At 46.6% G+C, this 18,766-nt stretch overlaps 1 protein-coding gene across 3 annotated transcripts; it reads right to left on the bottom strand.

The window, feature by feature from the left end:
• Nucleotides 1–3,303: 3,303 nt before the first annotated feature.
• Nucleotides 3,304–18,699, bottom strand: TPX2 (TPX2 microtubule nucleation factor). Of its 3 annotated transcripts, none has more exons than XM_033074626.1 (17): nt 17,871–18,699; nt 12,157–12,354; nt 11,777–11,896; nt 11,518–11,626; nt 10,851–10,982; nt 10,055–10,177; nt 9,496–9,629; nt 9,053–9,210; nt 8,494–8,665; nt 8,227–8,365; nt 7,559–7,775; nt 7,241–7,339; nt 6,446–6,622; nt 6,179–6,325; nt 5,501–5,612; nt 4,661–4,848; nt 3,304–4,226 (listed from the first exon to the last, which is right to left on the bottom strand). In XM_033074626.1, the coding sequence occupies exons 2-17, from the start codon at nt 12,245–12,247 to the stop codon at nt 4,116–4,118; spliced, it is 2,229 nt and encodes a 742-aa protein (XP_032930517.1). In that variant the 5' UTR covers nt 12,248–12,354; nt 17,871–18,699; the 3' UTR covers nt 3,304–4,115. The 3 variants fall into 3 exon arrangements, with proteins under 3 accessions (XP_032930517.1, XP_032930516.1, XP_032930518.1); XM_033074625.1 differs by having other exon boundaries at nt 12,157–12,293; XM_033074627.1 differs by having other exon boundaries at nt 4,661–4,827; nt 12,157–12,293.
• Between the last annotated feature and the right edge of the window lie 67 nt (nt 18,700–18,766).

The raw sequence follows: 18,766 nt of genomic DNA, 5'->3' as shown, positions 1-18,766 counted from the left end.
TCTCCTCCTCCAGGCCAGGGCTGCCAGGTACTTGGAGGCCACCAGTGTCACGTCAGGCACATACTGCCACCACTCCGCCAGCCTTCAGCTCTGCAGCCTCCTGGCAAACCCCGGGTGGAAGGAGCACATCCATGCCCAGGCATAAGGCAGGAGCCTGTGAGCCAGAGCCATGCCCCAGAGCCCCCTTGGAGCTCTTGGTGTGGTGGACACTGGGGCAAAACTCTCCAAGGAGAACAGGAGCAAGCACCTGGACACCAGCCAGCCTTCCCAGGATGCCTGGAATCTTCCACGCTCCCTGGGAGCAAGGTTGGTCTGGGCACAAATCCCTGGGACAAGGTGAGGAAGCAAAGCCCTGGGCACGGCTGCTGGGGAAGCCACGGTTCTCCAAAGGCAATGGGTGACCAGTGTTTGGCATTACCACAGATAAAATTCATTTGTAGGCAGAGAGAAATAAACTGAAATCAGACTTTTAGGAAGAAGGAAGTGTAGAATTGAAGGGCAGTATCTGTTGCACCCCAGGATTTCACACGCCTTGGTCCAAAACCACATGCCCAAGGAGCAGCAGAGTGCTCTGGGGCTCTGCAAACCAGCCACCACCCAGGCTTCTCAGCTTGGGTTTTTTTTTCTCCCTTCCCATTCAGGAACTTATGCCAGAGGCCTACATTGGCTGCAGCTGGGAAACAGCCTGTCCTGGGGCTATCTGGCAGCGCCTCAAGCACGCTGTTCCCTGGCGACGCCGTTGTCACAACTGCGGCAGCACACTTTAACCTTTACGTTTACCCTGGGAGGGGAGGGGAGGCTCTGCGGGGCCAAAGCCGGCCCATTCCCAGGAAACTCTACACCCCAGCTAAATCGAGCAGCAGGGCAGGCTGAACAACATCCCCACCTGAATCCCAGCCATGCTGCTGAAACACAAACCAGCCAGACTGTCTGGCTTAACTGCTTCCATCAGAACCAGGGCTTCCACCACGAGCTGCCATCGTGTCATGACAGGTGTCAGCAAGGTGATGGGGAATGACAAGGAAAAATTCCATCATCAAAAGAGCATCCAGAGCAATGTGGCCACCAGCAGCAGCACCAGGGAGCACCAGGACCTGCCCAGGTCCAGGGGTCCTTGCCAGGTTCAGGTCAGGTCACACATGTAGCTGCAAAGGTTTCCCAGTGGAGACAGAAGGGAGAAGCAAAGCTGTGATTTGAGAGCATCATCAAGCTTTTTCATAAGAACTTATTCACCAGATAATTTGATTTTGCAATTCAACATGAAAGTCCAAGAAAAGTGGTTGCCTTACAGTTCCAGCTCTAGTCTGTGTTCAGAAAATTATTTTGATAACAAATTGAGTACAGCTCAACTAGAAAGGGAGCAGAGGAAGATTTTGTACTCAGATCTCCTCTCCTAACCTCCTCCCTTTTCCCCTGGTCTCAAGGCATGCATGTAACAGTGATGGGCTTTGAGTACTAAAATACAAAGATGCTTTTGCAAAATCCACACAGGGAAGAATACAGATTTTACATCAGCTTCTCAACATACCCTGACCCTAAAGGGAGGTATTGGAACAGCACCCAGTTAAACCCCAATCTCTTGCTCCCATCCTGTAAATTTGTTCTCCAAAACACCAGACAAATCACCTACCACTATTTCCCTGCTGAAGCTTTGGCCAAATCCCATCCTCTCCAACATCCAGCTCCTTCAGGACATGATTTTTACACTTTGTACACTAGAGCAATTTTCCCACCATGTCACCACTTCCCTCCTGCTTAAGAGAACAGGTCCCACTCCCCAGCCCGTGAGAACCTGGTGGGTGACTCTGAGCTCATACAAACACCCCAGACCCTTGGAGGCACAGCTGCCTGAGGCTCCCCTGTTTGCAGTGCATGGGGAATAGAAGAGGCCATGGTTGGGGGAAGATGTAATGTCTTTTATTAGACCCAAATGATACCATTGGGGAAAAAATACTGCCAAGCTGTCAGGCACACAACCCCTTCCTCAAGGCAGAAGAGGCCATGTAGGGCCATCAGGAAAATCCAGCTGCTTCATTCTTCAGGGATCAGTAGCTGCTCCAGTTCCACGGCCTCATGATCCTGCTTGCCTTCACATTCTTCAACAGCTCATCATCATTCCAGCTTCCCCTGACTCATCATCAATATCTGCTGCTCCTGCTGCCCACGTGCTGCCTTCTACAGAGCTGGCACTCGAGGAAAAAGCAAGGGCTCCCTGTCAGCCCATCTGAGGTTCTGTGATGTCCTCATACAGTAGCAGATCACAATGGAACAGCTCCACCATGACAGAAATGGGGTTAAGGTCAGAGCCACACAGATTTTCATTTTCAAGAGGAAGATGCTGACATATCCCTTGTGCTCCAGCCACGCCTGCAAATTGTCACAACAGCAGTGACAGCAAGTTTTCTGGCTGTCCTGTAACTCTCAGCTCAGGGACACAGGGCTATGAGCAAAGTAGAACAATGTGTCTGAAGGCAGACTGGGTGCTTAAATCAAGCTTTCAGGCCAATCTCTGCCACAGTTACACAGAGATCTTCAAAAGAAGGGAAGGAAAAGCTGAAAAAGAGCAAAATGGAGCCATGTCTGAGCTCACCATTTCCAAGAACCCACACTGCCACAGGGTCATTCGTCCTCTAGTGCCAACACACTTCCCCAAGCCTCTCATTCTCCAGTTCCTCAGTTACTAACTGCACAAACAAAACCTTGAATTTTTAAAAAGAATCCTTGTACTTAGCGTGGGTGGCTTTTCCTCTTTCAATCCCAGCACTGAAGTTTGAGGCTGGTGCTCTTTGAAACACTCCCATAGAGAACCCAGCTGTTCTGCAATCACATCTCTTGAGCATTGCATTTTAGGAGAATTCCTGCAGAAACATCGTTCCTCAGGTACAATAAACGTTCATCTTGGAATTTAGGTCTCTAAGGATTTTCTTCCACTATTACCTCTCTCAATCTAGGAGTAAAATTGCAATTGCTTGATGTACTTTGGCAAGAATGAGACAGCACCTCTAACCACCCCTTAAGCTGGAGTCTAAAACCAAATTTGAACTCTTTTTCACCCAAAAAAAGCTACACACTCTGGGAATACTTCTTCAGAAGTATCCCAATTCAGAGGAAAACAAAGCAAATGTTTTCCATAACCACCAAAGTTTGTCAAAGTTAGGACAAATTAATTCTAAATGTCCCTTTCCCATCCCCCTCTCTTCTAAGCAGCACGACAAACAGTAAAAGCAGTCCTGCTCACAGGTGTTTCAGCAAAATATAAAGATATATATTCATATATATAAGAAATCAGAGCACAATACTAAGTAAGAAATAATTATTAAAACTTTAATCTAGATGTATCCACTCTTCACAATGCCAGCAGTTTTGTCCTTCAGCACATTTGAGCATTTGGGCTATATTTAGCTCTGCCTGCTGCCCAAACTGGCCAGAGATGCTGATGGCTCTGTAGCCAAGAGACCTGCACTGGCAGGAGCTGGTGCAGCAGCTCACAGCAAGTCACTTGCCAGGTACAGGGTTGCCCAAATAGAAGGGCTTCAACTATAAAACAGCAAGATGGTTTAATGCTTTAATATATACAAAGAATTACTTTTAAGCATGGGCAAGATTTATATTTGTGGTCATCCAAACATCACCAAGGAAGGCCAGACCCATGCTACACTGGCTTGAAGGAACCTCACTTAACACAATTCAAGCTAAATGTAGACTAAAAGACTAAAAAAGAGACACATGAAAATAGCACTTAGTGTACAAACACAAGACAGCTCTGCCAGATGTACAAATTTGTGTGGTCAGTCTTTACCAAAAACTCTTCTGCAGGAAAGGTCTTCAGCCCACTATCCGGAGACAGCAAGCAGATTAGGAATTTTCTTTAGTTAGGTACACAATATCTGTATGCAATATCAAAACTTGGTTTAGTCTCTAGAAAAGAGGGGTCTGGATACACAGCAAGGCCAGGAGGCACTGCTGAAATGCCATGGGCTCAGGTGGAGTTTAACTACTCAGTACAACAACGGAACCAAGCACAGGATTCAGAGTGAGCAAAACAATTGTTCCCTCTCTCTACCAAGGGAGTGGAGAGGGATTGGATCTCCCTCCAGTTATCACATGGACGCTCATCAGCATCGGAATCTGTCTGAGAATTTGGGAGACCTTGGCGTTGTCAGTGGTTGATCACTGGACTTCACTTCTACGCTGCGGTATTTGCGTATTGGGTTTGCCTTGTGAACCTGTGAAAAAGTAAATGTAAGTGAGGGTGAAACAAAGCAAATGGTTGCAATTATGATGAAGCTGAAATTTGCAGGTCAGTTGTGGATGAGGTCAAGGGCAGGCATCTGCCTGAGACCACCACACCACCCTAGGCACTAGAGTGAGGTACTGGGAAAATGCACTTGGGGGTTTTACTAAGATCATTCTGCTTTGATAGCTACACACGTGCAGCTCCAAAACTCAGCCATCTCAGCACAGCTGCCTTCTTTCTTTGCATAGTTTTGCAGGTTTGGATTCTTTAAACCAATTGTGAAGTCAGTGAGTCATCAGTTTGCAAAAGGGAACCTTGAAGAGGCAATTTTAGCACAGCTCAAGAGTGACATTAGCTCCATAAGGATGTTCCTACATTCCTTTGGGTTACTTTACAGTCCTTGCTCAGAAACAGCTCACTTACCATTTCTTGTCTTAGCTTAGCAACTTCTTCCTTTTCACGTTCCTCTTCTCGCTGCCTGATCTGCTCCTCATACCTCTCCCTTAAGGCTTCTGCATCTGCCAATCGCTTTTCAAATTCTTGCCGTTCTCTTGCTCTTCTTTCTGTTGCCAGCTCAAAGCTTTCAGGAACTACAGAACCAGAAAGGCTCTCTAAGTTTAGAAATAGAGGAGATAACATTGGTTCAAAGACAGTCAGGTAAAGCAGAGCAGTACTAATGTCAACAGAAGCCTCCCTTCGGAGAGCTTCCCCTTGGCAAGGGTGGTTAGGAGATACCTCCAGGCTTCAGGACAAGAGAAAACTTTACTCCCAGACGTGAGCAGTGTTAATGCAGACGTCACCCCGCCATGGGTGTTCTCATGGGAGGGAGAAGCACACAATTGTTAGTACAAACAAGCTTTTGGCTGGTTTTATGCTCTACAAATCTCAGCCTACCCAAGTAGTAGATGCCTTCATCTCATTAGAAACAGGAGGGAAAGAGTGACAGCGCTGCAGAAATGCCAGCTGTCTCTGCAGGGAGCTCCTCACATTCTCAGTACCCTTATCCTGAGCTGGCACACATCAATCATCTGCCAATTGCAGCAGAGCTGCTAAATACAACTGCCATGCTAGAGCAGGACAGGGGGGCGGACAGGAAATCCCCCTGCTCCCAGAGGACACAAGCTGTTAGGCAATTAGTTGATTAAATGCAAGGCACTATTGGCTGTGCTGATGAAGAAGAGGCAACAGCCAGAAAAACATCACTTAATTGCATCAGTTCTGAGCTATCAGCCAAGCCCATGTAGCAAGTACTTGCAACTTTACCTGACAGTATCTTATGTTCCTTTTTGGGCACAAAAGGCTCCTGGTACATCACTGTGTTGGGACGAGCTTTAAAACATGCTGCCTCCTTCTGCCTTTTCATATCTTCTTCAAGCTGCAAGAGAAGACATCACATCAAATGCCAGGCAGAAAGAGACCATCTCCCCATGACCCAGACCCCAGAACTGCCTACACTGGAAAAGCTATGCTGACTTAGTAAAATAATTTCCATAGAAAATGATATTAAAGCCAAAAACTGGTGTCACTTGTTGCATAACAGTTGCTTTGCCAAAAATAGCCTGAAGATAGTTTCAGGTGTCCACTGCAGACTTCACATGAGAAAAGCAGTATATTATTTATGTGTCCATAAATTCCTGGAGACAGTCAGCAAATAGATCCAGCTGCACAGAGCTGCTACTTGGAAAACATCCCACAGCTGTTCATATAGTTGTAGTAAATCCCATAATTTAGTGAGAAAAATAAGTGAGAATAATTAAATGAGAAAAATAAAAACGAACAATTGACCAATCCTCAACTCATAACACAAGTTTCATAATAAGTACAGAAAAATTTCTTGCTCCAACTCTGCTACTGATTCAACTCAAGGACAGTTTCTGTAGTCAACCACAAATCCACCAGCTGCTTCAAGTCTGGTCATTCACATTACTGTTTTCATCCTACCTGCTGTTTCCAGCTCTGGAGCTTGGCAGCTCCCCGTTCATCCACCTGCAGATGGAATGGTTCAGGCTGAGTTGGGGCTTTGACCTTCTTTTCTGGCAGTTTAACTTCATCAAAGTAAGGCAGAGGCAGTGCTTTGAACTTTGGCACCTGAAATAAACAACTCAAAATATTTCTTGTCCTTTTCTTGGAAATTTAATAGATAACAGCAAGTCCTGTCACACTCTTTTTACTGAAGGAGTGGAATCCAAGGTAGTTTTTAGTTCTTACCTCTTCCTTCTGTAGTTCTTCTATTTTTTTCTCTTTTTGTATTTGTCGCTCTCTGTCCCGGGCATCAAAAGAGAAGGGACAAACTTCCACGTGCCTCTGCTCTGGCATTTTGGGTTTGAAGGGCACTCCATAATGTGGCATAGGATTAGCTTTGATCACAGCCACCTCCTCTTTTTCCTAAAGAGATATTAGCATTAAGATCTGATTTTTTACTTTATTGTATAGGCTGCAACTCCTGCCAAGCAAAGCCATACAGAGCTTCGAATGAGTTCCTTTAATAAGGGGCACAGCAGGGTCATGCAAACAGTGACACTGCAAAAATGATGAATCTGAGAAGTACCAATTTACTGGCATCCTGAAACAGAGGCACAAAGCTTCCTTTTTTGAAGCCACTCTCAATTCTAGTACTCATCCATATTAGAGTGTAATTATTTAATAACCTCTTGACAAGAAGGAAAGGAAGAAGGATGTGAAGCTTTCAGAATCCTGCTCCCCACTTCAGGGAGAATAAAGGTCATGTACAATATTTGCCTTCAGTGGCAGAAGAGGGAAGGATGAGAAATCCAAGCAGTTCACTTTCCTCATTCATAGCAGCAACACCTCAGAAATCCCCATCAGTACCATGGTATTTAAATGATTTCATTTTTATGAGAATTCAGTTTCTCTAAAATGACCAACAATAACCAGACTGCTTGAAGTGAATGGCAAAGGTAACCACTGGAGGAATTGCTCATAGGAGGGAAGGAAGGGGCTTACAGCCCCAGAGCATGGCTCCAATCTCATCACAACTGTTACCTTTTCTTCCTCTCTGCCAGACACACGAGTTCTGCTTCTCAAAGTGAACGCTGGAGACTTAGGGACCGTAACAGGAAGTGCTTTCTTCTCTGGAACACCCTGTTCAGAAAATCCAGTAAGGAGTTACCCAAGGCCAAGTGCCAAGAAAATGCCTCAGAGAAACAACCTGACAGCACAGGATGTACCTACTGTGCTCTTACCTAATGACACTGTTTACTGAGATCATTAAGCACATCATGCAATATAGCTACAAACATTTTGAAGCTCACTGCCACCTGAAGTCCAATTCCCAAGCCTGGGTGTTATAAAACTTCTTACCACAACATCCTCCAGGATTTTTGTGGGACACGGTCTGGAATGGAATTCAAAGTGCTCTTCCTCCTGATGCTTCTTACTCTCGCGCTCCTGAATCCTTTTTTCTATTTCCAACTGAAAGCCGATGGGTTGGGTGAGCTGCTTCGCAGTGGGTTTCTTGGGCAGGAGTGGCCCACCCTCAAAGATTTTGTGATTGATTTCTCGTGCTTTGAATTTGTACCTATGCAGGAGCAATGGAGAAAGTCACCAACTGTTCATTGCACCTTAGTGTGCAGCGCTAGTTAGCAATTCTTCCTTTGCCTTCAAACAACAAGATCAATAAGGAAAATCTTAAATCTTTTTCCTAGTAATCCAAACTTTTGCCTACAGGCAAGTTTTAAAGTGCAGGCAGCCTGCATTGCTATATTGGGTTTGCTTTACTCATCATAAGCTGTACTCAACCCAAGATCAGCTCTCCTAAGAGCACTTCCTTAAAAATGAATTGTTTATATTTCACTTCCCTCCAATCAGAGCTACAGAATTATGAACAACCTCAAGGATTCTCAATGGTGTATGCTACTCATTCTTTTATACAAAAAGGTTATTCCAGAGACATGATATTTTGGCATCTGAAAAATATTTCCAGTGTGGTACAATTGTTCCCTGGAGGACTAGAGTAAGCCTTTACTTACTGTTGAATTTTCTCTACTTCCTCTGCTTCTAACTCTGCAGCAGTTTTGCAGGTGACAGGTCTCAAGCGTTGCTTTGTTCGCAGCACTGGTGTTTTGGCTTGTGTGAGCTGAGGCTTCACCGGTTTTTTTGAAACTGAGCCTACAAATTCAAGTCACAGAGACCAGCAGTTAATGGCAAGGCCTGCAACAGACACAGGCCATTTGCTCAGAGTAGTCAAAGCATCCCTCACAGTACCTAAAACATCTGTGGTAGCCAGGACCACTCACCTTCCTCAGACTTCCTGCTCCTCAAATGATAACGAGGGGGAGTGCGTTTTTGGAATGCTTCTACCCGCTCAGCAAAGGACACATATTCTGTTGTGGTTTCCTCGAGTTTTCTTTTGTTTCCCTGGGACAGATTGAAAGGTTTGGGGACTGTGCGTCCCTTTGGCATTCGCATCTGGGGACAGAAAACCACAGTCAGTATGGCCAGGAGGCTTTGATGACATTTCCCTTCCCCACTGACGCACAGTAACTGTCCCATCCTCTCACTGCAAAGAAGGTAACACCTCACATTAAGCACAAGTGTTAACAGTCTGAACATGCACAAGTTATATCAGGAAACTGCATCGAGCAGATTAAAGCACAAAGTGGAATGACTGGAAGATCTGACATTAAAGGGCTCCTTTTTCCACAGGGTTTCTTTGGAGTCTTGTGGCTGCACAGACACACAGGAAGTTTGCAGTCACGTTTGCACAACACCTGCCACTCCTGTGGTAACCTCTCTGTGGGTATCAGTCCAAACATTGCACAAGCAGCTGAGCGCTGGCAACACTCTGGTTCTCACCGGAGAAGGGGGATGCTTCCTCAGTATTGCTGCAAAATCCACCTCCTTGTACTCATTCCCAGGCTGGCTTTCCACATTCTGTTTAATTCTAGTCTCTGTGCAGAAGTGGAAATCAACTGGCTTTGTTTTTTGACCAGCAGGTCTCTTCACAGGTTGTCCTAAAGGAAAAGGAACATATAAGGACTGGAAGCCTTTTGCTGTGGGGTAGGATTTGTGGAAAAAAAAACATTCAATTTTTTTAACAACTAGGTAAGTTTTCAAAACATGACATAACCCAAACACACCTGTTTCCAGGCAGTTTAGGGGCTGATCTACATTAAATGGTTCCTAATATTTATTGTAAAATCTGAAATGCTTGTTTTCAAAGGTACTTGCACAGCTCTGTGCAGCACTCTCCAGCTGAGCCCAAGGCAGCTTCATTTAGCAATTCAGGCAGTGCCCACCTGCTCCAGCAATAGCTGCTTTCAGAGACTCCTCGTTCTTCTTCCGCAGTTCCATAACCTCCTGCTGCAACTGCTGCATCTTTTCCAGCTCCTGCTCCTCTGTACTCTTTGGCTTGCTAGAAGGCTTGCCCCTCCTGCAGAAGCACATTAAGAACTAAGATATGCCTCCCTGGTTATTAGCCTGATGTTAGGGCAAGAAACATGCTTATCTCCAAACTCACTACAGGAGCACTGGTTATAAAACCATCTTATTTAGAAGAGATCTGTTGGGTTCTGTCTGTTCAAGAAATCTCACAGCTAGCTGCTATTCTGCAGACCCATTTGCTCTGTGCATTCCCTATCCATTAGGAAGAACAACTTTTTCCTCAAAAGAAAAGCAAAAGCTTCCTTGCACACAGGTTCAGCTGGTGAAGTGCATTTCAGCCTAGTATTGTTGCCTTGACCCACTGTTTACTAAATGCGATACCATCACAAGCTAAGCTGAAGCTGAAAACACTCAGCCAGGACTGTCACCTAAATCAACTCTGATTAACACACAGGTCACAAGAAAACCACGTACTTCAACATTGATGGTGTGGAGGGCATGGTCAGTTTGTTTTTCCCTTTCCCCGGGGAGAGGTCAAGATCCTGCAGGGGCTCTCTCTTTGCAGATGCTTCTGTCACCTTCTCTCTGCTACCAGAACTAAGAGAAAAAGTTGTTAAGGCAAAACCTTTGAGTTAACTGTGTTCTAAATAAATGACCATCTACAGTTCTCACCACTGTGCATAACATCCCAACACCTGGTGAGGTCTAAGGTATGCCAGGTTGGTTTTACCACACCCCAGGTCCAGGTACAGACCATCCAGCTTTCCCTGGTACTCTCAGCCTGTAGCAGGGAAGATGAATTACTGAGTTTTTGGAACTTTTCTGGAGAAGGGAAGTAAATCATCAAGGTACAGTGGTGTTTCAAAGATCACACTCCAATTTCCTGACCTCAAGCTTATCACCATATGATACGTTGGTGGTTAAGTTAATTTGAGAAATATTTTAGTTGTGACTCTTTCACAGCTAATGAGTGCCTGATGACTTCTGCATGGATAAGTTCAGACAAATTTAAACCTGACTGACAGACACAGAGTAAGAAGTAAGATGAAGAAGTCCATTCTCATTTCATTCACATATCTATCTCCAAACAGAGCAAATTCCTTCAGCATTTACAGTCATTTCTTGTTCATTAAACTAGTATCAGCAACCAGTTCCAGCCACCACCTCCTAACCTTCCTGTAAAAACCTTCTCAGCCAGGTGGAAACACTTTCCAAAGAAACAGTTGTATCCCTTTTCCCAGCCCTAAACAGAAGGGCTTGGATGACCTACATTTTCATTTTCTTCAAGGGTGGAACATCGTCCTTATTTTCCAGGGCATTAGCAATTCTCTCTGCTTTGATTCTGCCTGGCTGCTTGTGCTGCTGGGTCTTCCCCTGCTTTGTAGTTGGTCTCCTGCCTGGTCTAGAGAAGAACAGAAAGCAGAGGTCAGTTTTCTCACAGATCTGAGGAAACACCTGACCTGGATAACACCTTTTATGTCAGTGCATCCCCTAACTCCACCACACAAATTGTGTTTAACACAATAATCCAAACACAGCACAATTTATTAAAGTTTAACAAGCCATAAACTAAATATTCTTTGCTATATATGAGCATGCAGAGGCCCTTACATTCGTATCAAGAATGAGTTCTGCCCAGATATAAACAAAGAAACTTTATAAGCCACCTCAGTTTCAGATATCCCTCACATTCCAGAAGCTCCTGGTGCTGCCGAGTCTCATTTGACAAGTATGTGAGACACTGCATTACATTTCCACCCTAGAGACTGCTCCTCCAGCTTAGCCAGCAGATCAGGTGTCCCAATACACGATCTCCATGTTGGAGAACTCCAGCCCCACAGGATGCCCCAAGAACAGCTTGAACTGCAGATCCTGAGAGCAAGGATCTGCTTAGTTACACCATCAATCATTGTACAAACTGAACACAAATATCTCACCTCTGAGGGGCTTCTGCAGGAGCAGCAGCTCTCCAGATTGCCAGGGACCCAACGATATTCTCAGGGACTGCATTGCCCTGGGCACATTCTGCTTCATCATCACTTTTACCTGAGAAAGGGGCAAGTGTCAGCTCATCTACATACACATATACAGAACAACAAATAAAGCCCCAGAAAAACCAGACAGAGGCCTTTCCATTTTCCCAGTGAAAAGCAGGTAAAATTTATTCCCTCCCCATGCCACGCCATGCCAGCTTACTCATCACTACTTCTTGTGATAGAACAGAAGACAGAATAACATCAGGCTTTGAGAAAGCAGGGCTGCAGTGTGAGATCAGATTTTCTGCAGGAGGGACATTCTCCAGATTGGCTTTTTGGTCTGTAAAGAGAGAAAGACTTTCACTATATACACTGCTAGGAGCTGTTACCAATACCCCAGAATATCATTACGAGGTTAACAAGATCAAGTTACAGATGACAAAACTTAAATACAAAAAAAAAACTGAACAAAAGAAACCCCATGCATGATGAATAATGCAGATAACATCATGATTAATTGGCACAGAAGCCATGCCCAAAAGGATCACACCAAGGTGTCATTCAACAAGGAAACAACTCAAGGAGTTGGGAGCAACTTACCAAACCAGGAGTCTGCATTGTCATTCGGACTTGCAAAACCAATGGAGATGTTTGGGATATCGAAATCATAACGGGATTCTGGCTTAGACATCTTCACAGTTACACCGCTCCCAGGGTCTGCCTGCACTGCTACAGTCCTTTAAACAACAACAGGGTATCAGTGGAATCATCTCCCACCTCTCTTCCTCTGCAGAATTCCTAGGGACAGGCATTGGGACAGCCTTTCGTACAGTAATTTCATGATTACAAGCCACACCTGATTATAAGCCATACATTACAATACAGGGTGTGATCAAAGGTGTCTGTTCTATCACCATCTGTTGAGGGTGGGGGCAGTGATCCTTATCTCCATGGGAGATATTCTGCTAATGGGCCATCCATTGAAACCAGGCAGGGCATTGTTCTTTATCTTTTCACAACCCATCCTTCCTCCAGCCAGTCATTTTCTGCTAATGGCCCATTGAGTCCCACTGTGGGACTGATAAAATTACTGCATCCCATTGGGAGTTGCTCCAGCCAGGGGGAAGAGCCCAACATTTCTTACCAAGATAAAAACAGAGGTTTTGGGACACTAAGGGAGCCCCTTTCTCCACTGGACTCCAGAGGAAAATCGGATTTCTCCACATCACCACTGGAGCTCTGGAGGGAAACTGCACCTTGTACAGGAGCACTGCTCCAACTGAGCCACATCTGTCACTGCAGGAGGATGCAGCCACCATGGAATGGGACTGCTGCCAACACCCTGCCTGACAGGGTGTCAGGTTGTGCTCTGACTGTGTCAGGGTTTGGAGTTTGTTTCTTTGTAGTACTGTATTTCTATTTTAATTTCCCTAGAAAAGAACTGTTATTCCTAATTCCCATATCTTTGCCTGAAAACCCCTTGATTTCAAAATTATAATAATTTTTGAGGGGGGGGTTTACATTCTCCATTTCAAAGAGAAGCTCCTGCCTTTCTCAGCAGACACCTGTCCTCCAAACTAAAACAGCAACTTTTCATTCTTTGTCCATATATAAGCCGCACCTGATTATAAGCCGCACTTCGGGTTCAGACCAAATTTTAGTCAAAATGGTGCAGCTTATAATCGTGAAATTACTGTAAATCCCCCTTTCTTGCACTTCACATCTTTGGACAGAACTCCTCATGAGCAATGCAGATCTGCAAAGCTCAGGAGATTTTACCATTGTTGACATTTGCAGGTTCAAAACTATCAGAAAGATCAAGTTTTGACAGGATTTTTTTTGGTACCTGTAGGTGCTAGAATTGTATATTTTAAGGAGTAAAATATAAAGCATTTCCAGAGAGCAATTGATTTGCACTTCCTTCCCTCACCACACATAAAGAAGAGTTCTTACCCTTACAGGATTTACAAAGCTGATGAGATTCACTCCAGAGCGCTGCAATGCACAGCCTCTCTCTCTCTGAAGGGCTATAAACAAGAACTAATGATACAAAGATGCTCTTCTATAGAATAAATTGATTCCTAAAGCAGGAAGAGGGTTCTGCAGAACATTGTTACTGGGCAAACAGTCAGGAGGAGGGCAGTGTCAGGCCCTCTTGCATTCCACAGCACTAGCCCAAGGCTCGCCAGGCTATAAACAAACTGAGCACTGTGACCCATGTCAAACAGTCCCTGCAGTTAATTAATGAAGCACTGACAGCAAGAGGAGCCCCTGTGTCAACAGGTGATATTAAACTCAGCGGAACAGGAATAAGGCCAGTGACAAAGTTATAAACCCTGAAATTATAACAAAACCTTCTTGCAAAGGTGCTTTTTGATGTCTTGAACAGCTGTGAGACAAAGACCACAAAGATGTTATAAAACACTCCCCAAGGAAATCACCTGAACTTTGCTTTTATGAAGCCAAGTAATTCCAAAGCAGCATATTCCTATCTCACAGAGCCTCAGCCCTAAACCATCTGTCTAGGCAGACCACACATGGTTCAAAACCCAGATGGTGCTCCTCAATAATTAAGAAAATGGTCAAGATTAAAGCAAAGCAGTGTTTAGGGGGTACCACACTCATCATATCCACTGGCCCCCAAGGATGGGTGCACTGAGAAGCCTCCAGTTCCCCAGAGCAGAGCTGTGGTAGTCAAAGGCAAGGATGCCATTAGAGAAGCACCAGCTACATGGCTGGGAAGATGTCAAGGTAGAGCCCAAAGAAGGTAAACAGAAGAACTAGAGCCAAAACCAACTGTAACTGAGCTCGAGACATGGCTGGAATCAAATGCTTTCCTACTGCCCTTAATCAAGATAGAATTTCTGTCAACACTTTAGACTTTTTTAAAAATCAAATGCGTCATCTGCATTCTCCCCTCACCCTCTCCAGTCAGAGTCAGAGCTCTGGGCATCATGTTTCACAGTTACTTGTGCCCACTGCTACACACTGCTGTAGTTTGCAGCTTTTTACTGAGTATAGTCCATATTCCCTAGTGCCACCACCCTCATCATCAACCTCATCACTGACCTCTTCTCTCTCTCCTCTATCCCTGACAGAAGAGAACAGTCAGGAAAAGAAAAGGATTGTATAACTGCCTCAGTTTCACACTCTGTTTCTTGAAAGAAACAAAAGTTATTGTGACTGAACTCCAGAAAGTCCATTTCAGTCAGATGAACTCATGGCATTCACTTCTCAAATCCCTACATATCCTCCAGGTCCTGCCCAGAACAGCACTGACAGAGAAGCAGCAGTTCACTGAGAGGCATCCTGCTCCTCCACCCACCGACTGGGCTAGGACAAGGATCAGCTGGGAATGCTCCAGTGATTTATCACTCTTGTGCCCACCACAAGGCATCTGCAATCCCAACAGGCTCTGCCAAGCACAGCCCGACACCCGCTGCCCACACCCTGCAGGCATTTTAAAACACCCCGGTCGTGATTTTGACAGCACAACCACATTTATCTCAATCCAAAATTCTTTCTCGCCACCGCAGCATTCATCCACCAGAAGGGAGGCGTGGAAATTTTTCCTCATTAATAGGGACGTTCCCTAATTAGCAGGCACTGCGTGCATTTCCCCAAGTGTGATTACAGGCAGGCTGTAATCCTACACAGCTCGGTGTGGATTTAAAGCATGACCCTGCTCTCCCCCACATCCATCACCTCCTGTGTCGACACGGGTGTCCACAGGAGCCAGCCGGGGAACCCTCACCCCCGTTCTGCAGGATCAGCTTTCACCTGGTTTGCAGAGCTGCTAAGGAAGAAAGGAGGATCTGAGCTTGCTTGCAAAAACACCCCAAATTCCTTCTATAAAGCAACTACTTCATTAAAACCGTCATTCTCTTTCTAGGTCTGCTCTCTCACTGACCTGAAGTGCCTCCAGAGCAGCTGTATCCACACGCAGGAATAGGTAGTGGGTTCCTCTGGACATCAGGTTTCTTTTGAGTAACTACACTTTGGCACGTTCCAGAAGAGTGCCTTGGCATGGTTTAGATTAGTTAGCTTTGAAAAAGGATTACACTAAATTGGAACTAGCATTCCTATCTCAGAATAAGACTGATCCAACAGCAAGCACAATAGGTATTTTGGAATAATTTCACACCTCGGTCTAATCCAAATTAGCTTTAAAATACTGACACAATTCCACCACAGATGTGTTTGGTGTCTTTTCTCAATGTAGTTGTGAATTTTGTGCCAACAGTACAAACTGCCCAGCCATTCAGGCCATGGTGTTGGAGATAAGATGCAGCATTCCAAGATGAGAAATCAAGGTCAGAAGAAGAGAGAATGGGAGAGCAGCAAGGAGAGAAGGATAGTGATAGGGACACAGAAAGGTTGTGGTAAGACAAGTGGAAATGGCTTCAAACTAAAAGAGGAGAGACTTAGATTGGATATTAGGGAGAAATTCTTCTCTGTGAGGGTGGTAAGGCTCTGGCAATGGCTGCCCAGAGAAGCTGTGAATGCCCCATCCCTGCAAGTGTTGAAGGCCAGGTTGGACAGGGTTGGTCCAGTGGAAGAGGTCTCAGCCCAGAATGGTGATGGTTGGCACAAGATGAACTTTAAGGCACCTTCCAACCCAAACCAGTCTGGATTCTGAGGAAGGCAGAGAGATCTGCTCTTTCCTACCACCTTGCAATGTAGATAAGGCCCTACTGAACTGGAGATGATGCCTTATCACAACACACCACTGGAGCTTCACAAGTTACAAGTGTTACTTGTGGCAAATCCTAACAGGATCAGAAAGCACAATAAACAACAGACACACAAGAAGGCTATTCTAAGTTACATCAGCACATTAATACAAAGCCAGCTGATCTACATGCCTCAGAACCCAAGACAGGCAACCAAGAATAAGCAAGAGAAGCTTCCCTAAGCCTGAGGCAGCCGCATGGGAATGTGCTTCAGCAATTCCAGGGACTTCTGATGGGCTTCAACACTAGCTGCCACTTAAACACCGGCAGCTTTCATTCAGCCTGGCAGCTTCTTCATTGTTCTGCAACCTAGAGTTTTCTGTTCTTTTTATTCAAATAATAATCCAAGGTTCCCAGATGCTTTTCAGGGGTCACCATGTAAGTTGGAGCATTAAAAAGGGATGTAATTACCTCTCTGAAGCTACAGTCCTGTCACCACAGCCTGGTAAGGAACATCCCACCACAAAACCATCACCTAAACTCCTACTGCATGATGCTGACAGCCTCAGAAAGTCACCTTCATCCTTGCTGTCCCCTAAGCAGGGTTAAGTGAACACTTACAACACACTCTGGATCTACAGCTTCTCCCTCCTCTCTTGTGCCCCTTAAAAGTTCAAGTGGGCTTTTCTGCAGCACAAAATTAACACTGAATTCACCCTCCCCCAGAACGCTGCTGTTCCGTCATTTTAATGCTCAAACTAGGAGACAAAGCCTTTAACTCTCTCCAAATGAGAGCTGAGCCCGCAGAAAGCTCCACAGACCACCCTGACCAGCAGCCAAGGCAGGGGCAAAGTGCTGGCACAGCCTTTGCTCTGCTAACGGCCCAAACCCGCCCCCATTTCCAAAAATAAACAGCCCTGACATCTCGTGCTCCCTAAAAAAGATGCCACAAGTTTCAGAAGACATGAAGATGGGAGATTCTAAGAATAGATGTTCAAGGAAAAGTAAATTATTTTTAGCTAGCATAACCTCCACTAATTGTTACATTAAGTTGAAGGTCCTCTAGCTTAAAAAAAGCCCCGCATAAAAATAGCTCCTCTAATGCTTTTTCTGTTACTTGGGCCAGCTCTTGCCTGGTCTGCTTCCTTCCTTTCCCTAGCAAGCAGGATGTGGACTGAAAAAAGTTACCGAGAGTCGTGAAATACACCGTTTCACCAGATTTCGTGATTCTTACAAGACTCAGAACTTTATTTCACTCCCGCGGCACCCATCCCACCATAAGGCACACACCCGGCGCTGCAGCACCGCGAGCGGGAACCCCCCCCGCCACGGCGGCTCCTCCCGCTGCCGCCCGGGGGCTCCGGGCTCGGCTTCCCCGGGGAACGAGGGGTTCGCAATCAGCCCCCGGGGCTCCGTTACGAGCCCGCCCGTCAGCGGCTCCAGCCACAGGCTGAGCGGCCAGAGCCGCCTTCCGTTTCCCAGCCGAGCCCTCGGCCCCGTTACCAACACCTGGGCTCAGAGCAGGCCCGAGGAACGGCCGCGTCGCCATCGCCGGAGCGATCGAACAGATATGAGGAAAGGCTGCGGGTCGGGGAAAGAGGAACGAAGCCGGGGGTGTCCGGCCGGTAGCCCCGCACTCACCTCAGGAGCGCCGCCGCCACTCCGCGCGGCGCCTCCGCCACCGCCGTTAACGGATTTCAAACAGGGCTCGGCCGTCCGAACCCACCAATCAGCGCCCGGCGCACGCCCTTGACGCGCGCTGATTCGCTGGACCGCCTGAGGACCCGGATAAGCAGACCCCGAGCGGCGCTGCTGTGCTCTCCTTGCAAAGGCTGACGGGAAGTGTAGTCCGTGCTCGCACAGTGCCACAATGACCGGGCGAGAACCGAACCACAACTCATATAAAGCACTGCGGGACAAAGGAAACCAATCAGAAAAGGAGGTGCTTTAAATGTCTTTCTAGACGGCCTATCAGTGGCTGGTGGGCGAGTCCCCGGGGCCAGTGTCAGCCGGTGCGGGGCCGGGCAGCAGCCTGCCGGAGCCGCGTTCTAATACTGCGGCTGGATCAGTATCCGCTGCTCGGCTTCCACCCGCTGCTCCTCAGCAGATCAGCCTTTCTGACTGCTGGGACCGGGGAAGGCGGCTTCTACCGTCTGGTAAGACCGGCCAGGTTTCTCGATGCCGTGAGGAGAAAGTGCCCTTTGCACAGTGGCGTTGTCGACCCCAAGTGCTGCATAATCTTCCCCGTGGCCTTGGAGAGGGATGTGTAGCCAGCTGTTAACGGCAGGGCAGGCCCCAGCTGCCACAGTCGCTTTCACTGCTCCGGCACTGCCCGCATACCCTCCCCTCACAGCCCCGCTACGGGTTCTCTGAGCACTATGGAGACAGAAAACACCTCACATTAGTCCCGGACTGCTGTGAGTGGACAGCGGCCGTGTCAGCAGCAGGGCCGTGCTTTGAAGGGCGCGACGAGAACGGAGACCGGAGCGACCCCACCGCTACCGGCAGGGGGCGCCAGAGCTCCGCTCGCCACCCGG

Source organism: Catharus ustulatus, chromosome 17 (assembly GCF_009819885.2).
Source record: "Catharus ustulatus isolate bCatUst1 chromosome 17, bCatUst1.pri.v2, whole genome shotgun sequence".
Taxonomy (NCBI): Eukaryota; Metazoa; Chordata; class Aves; order Passeriformes; family Turdidae; genus Catharus; species Catharus ustulatus.
This window is presented reverse-complemented; position numbering and strand designations above follow the sequence as displayed.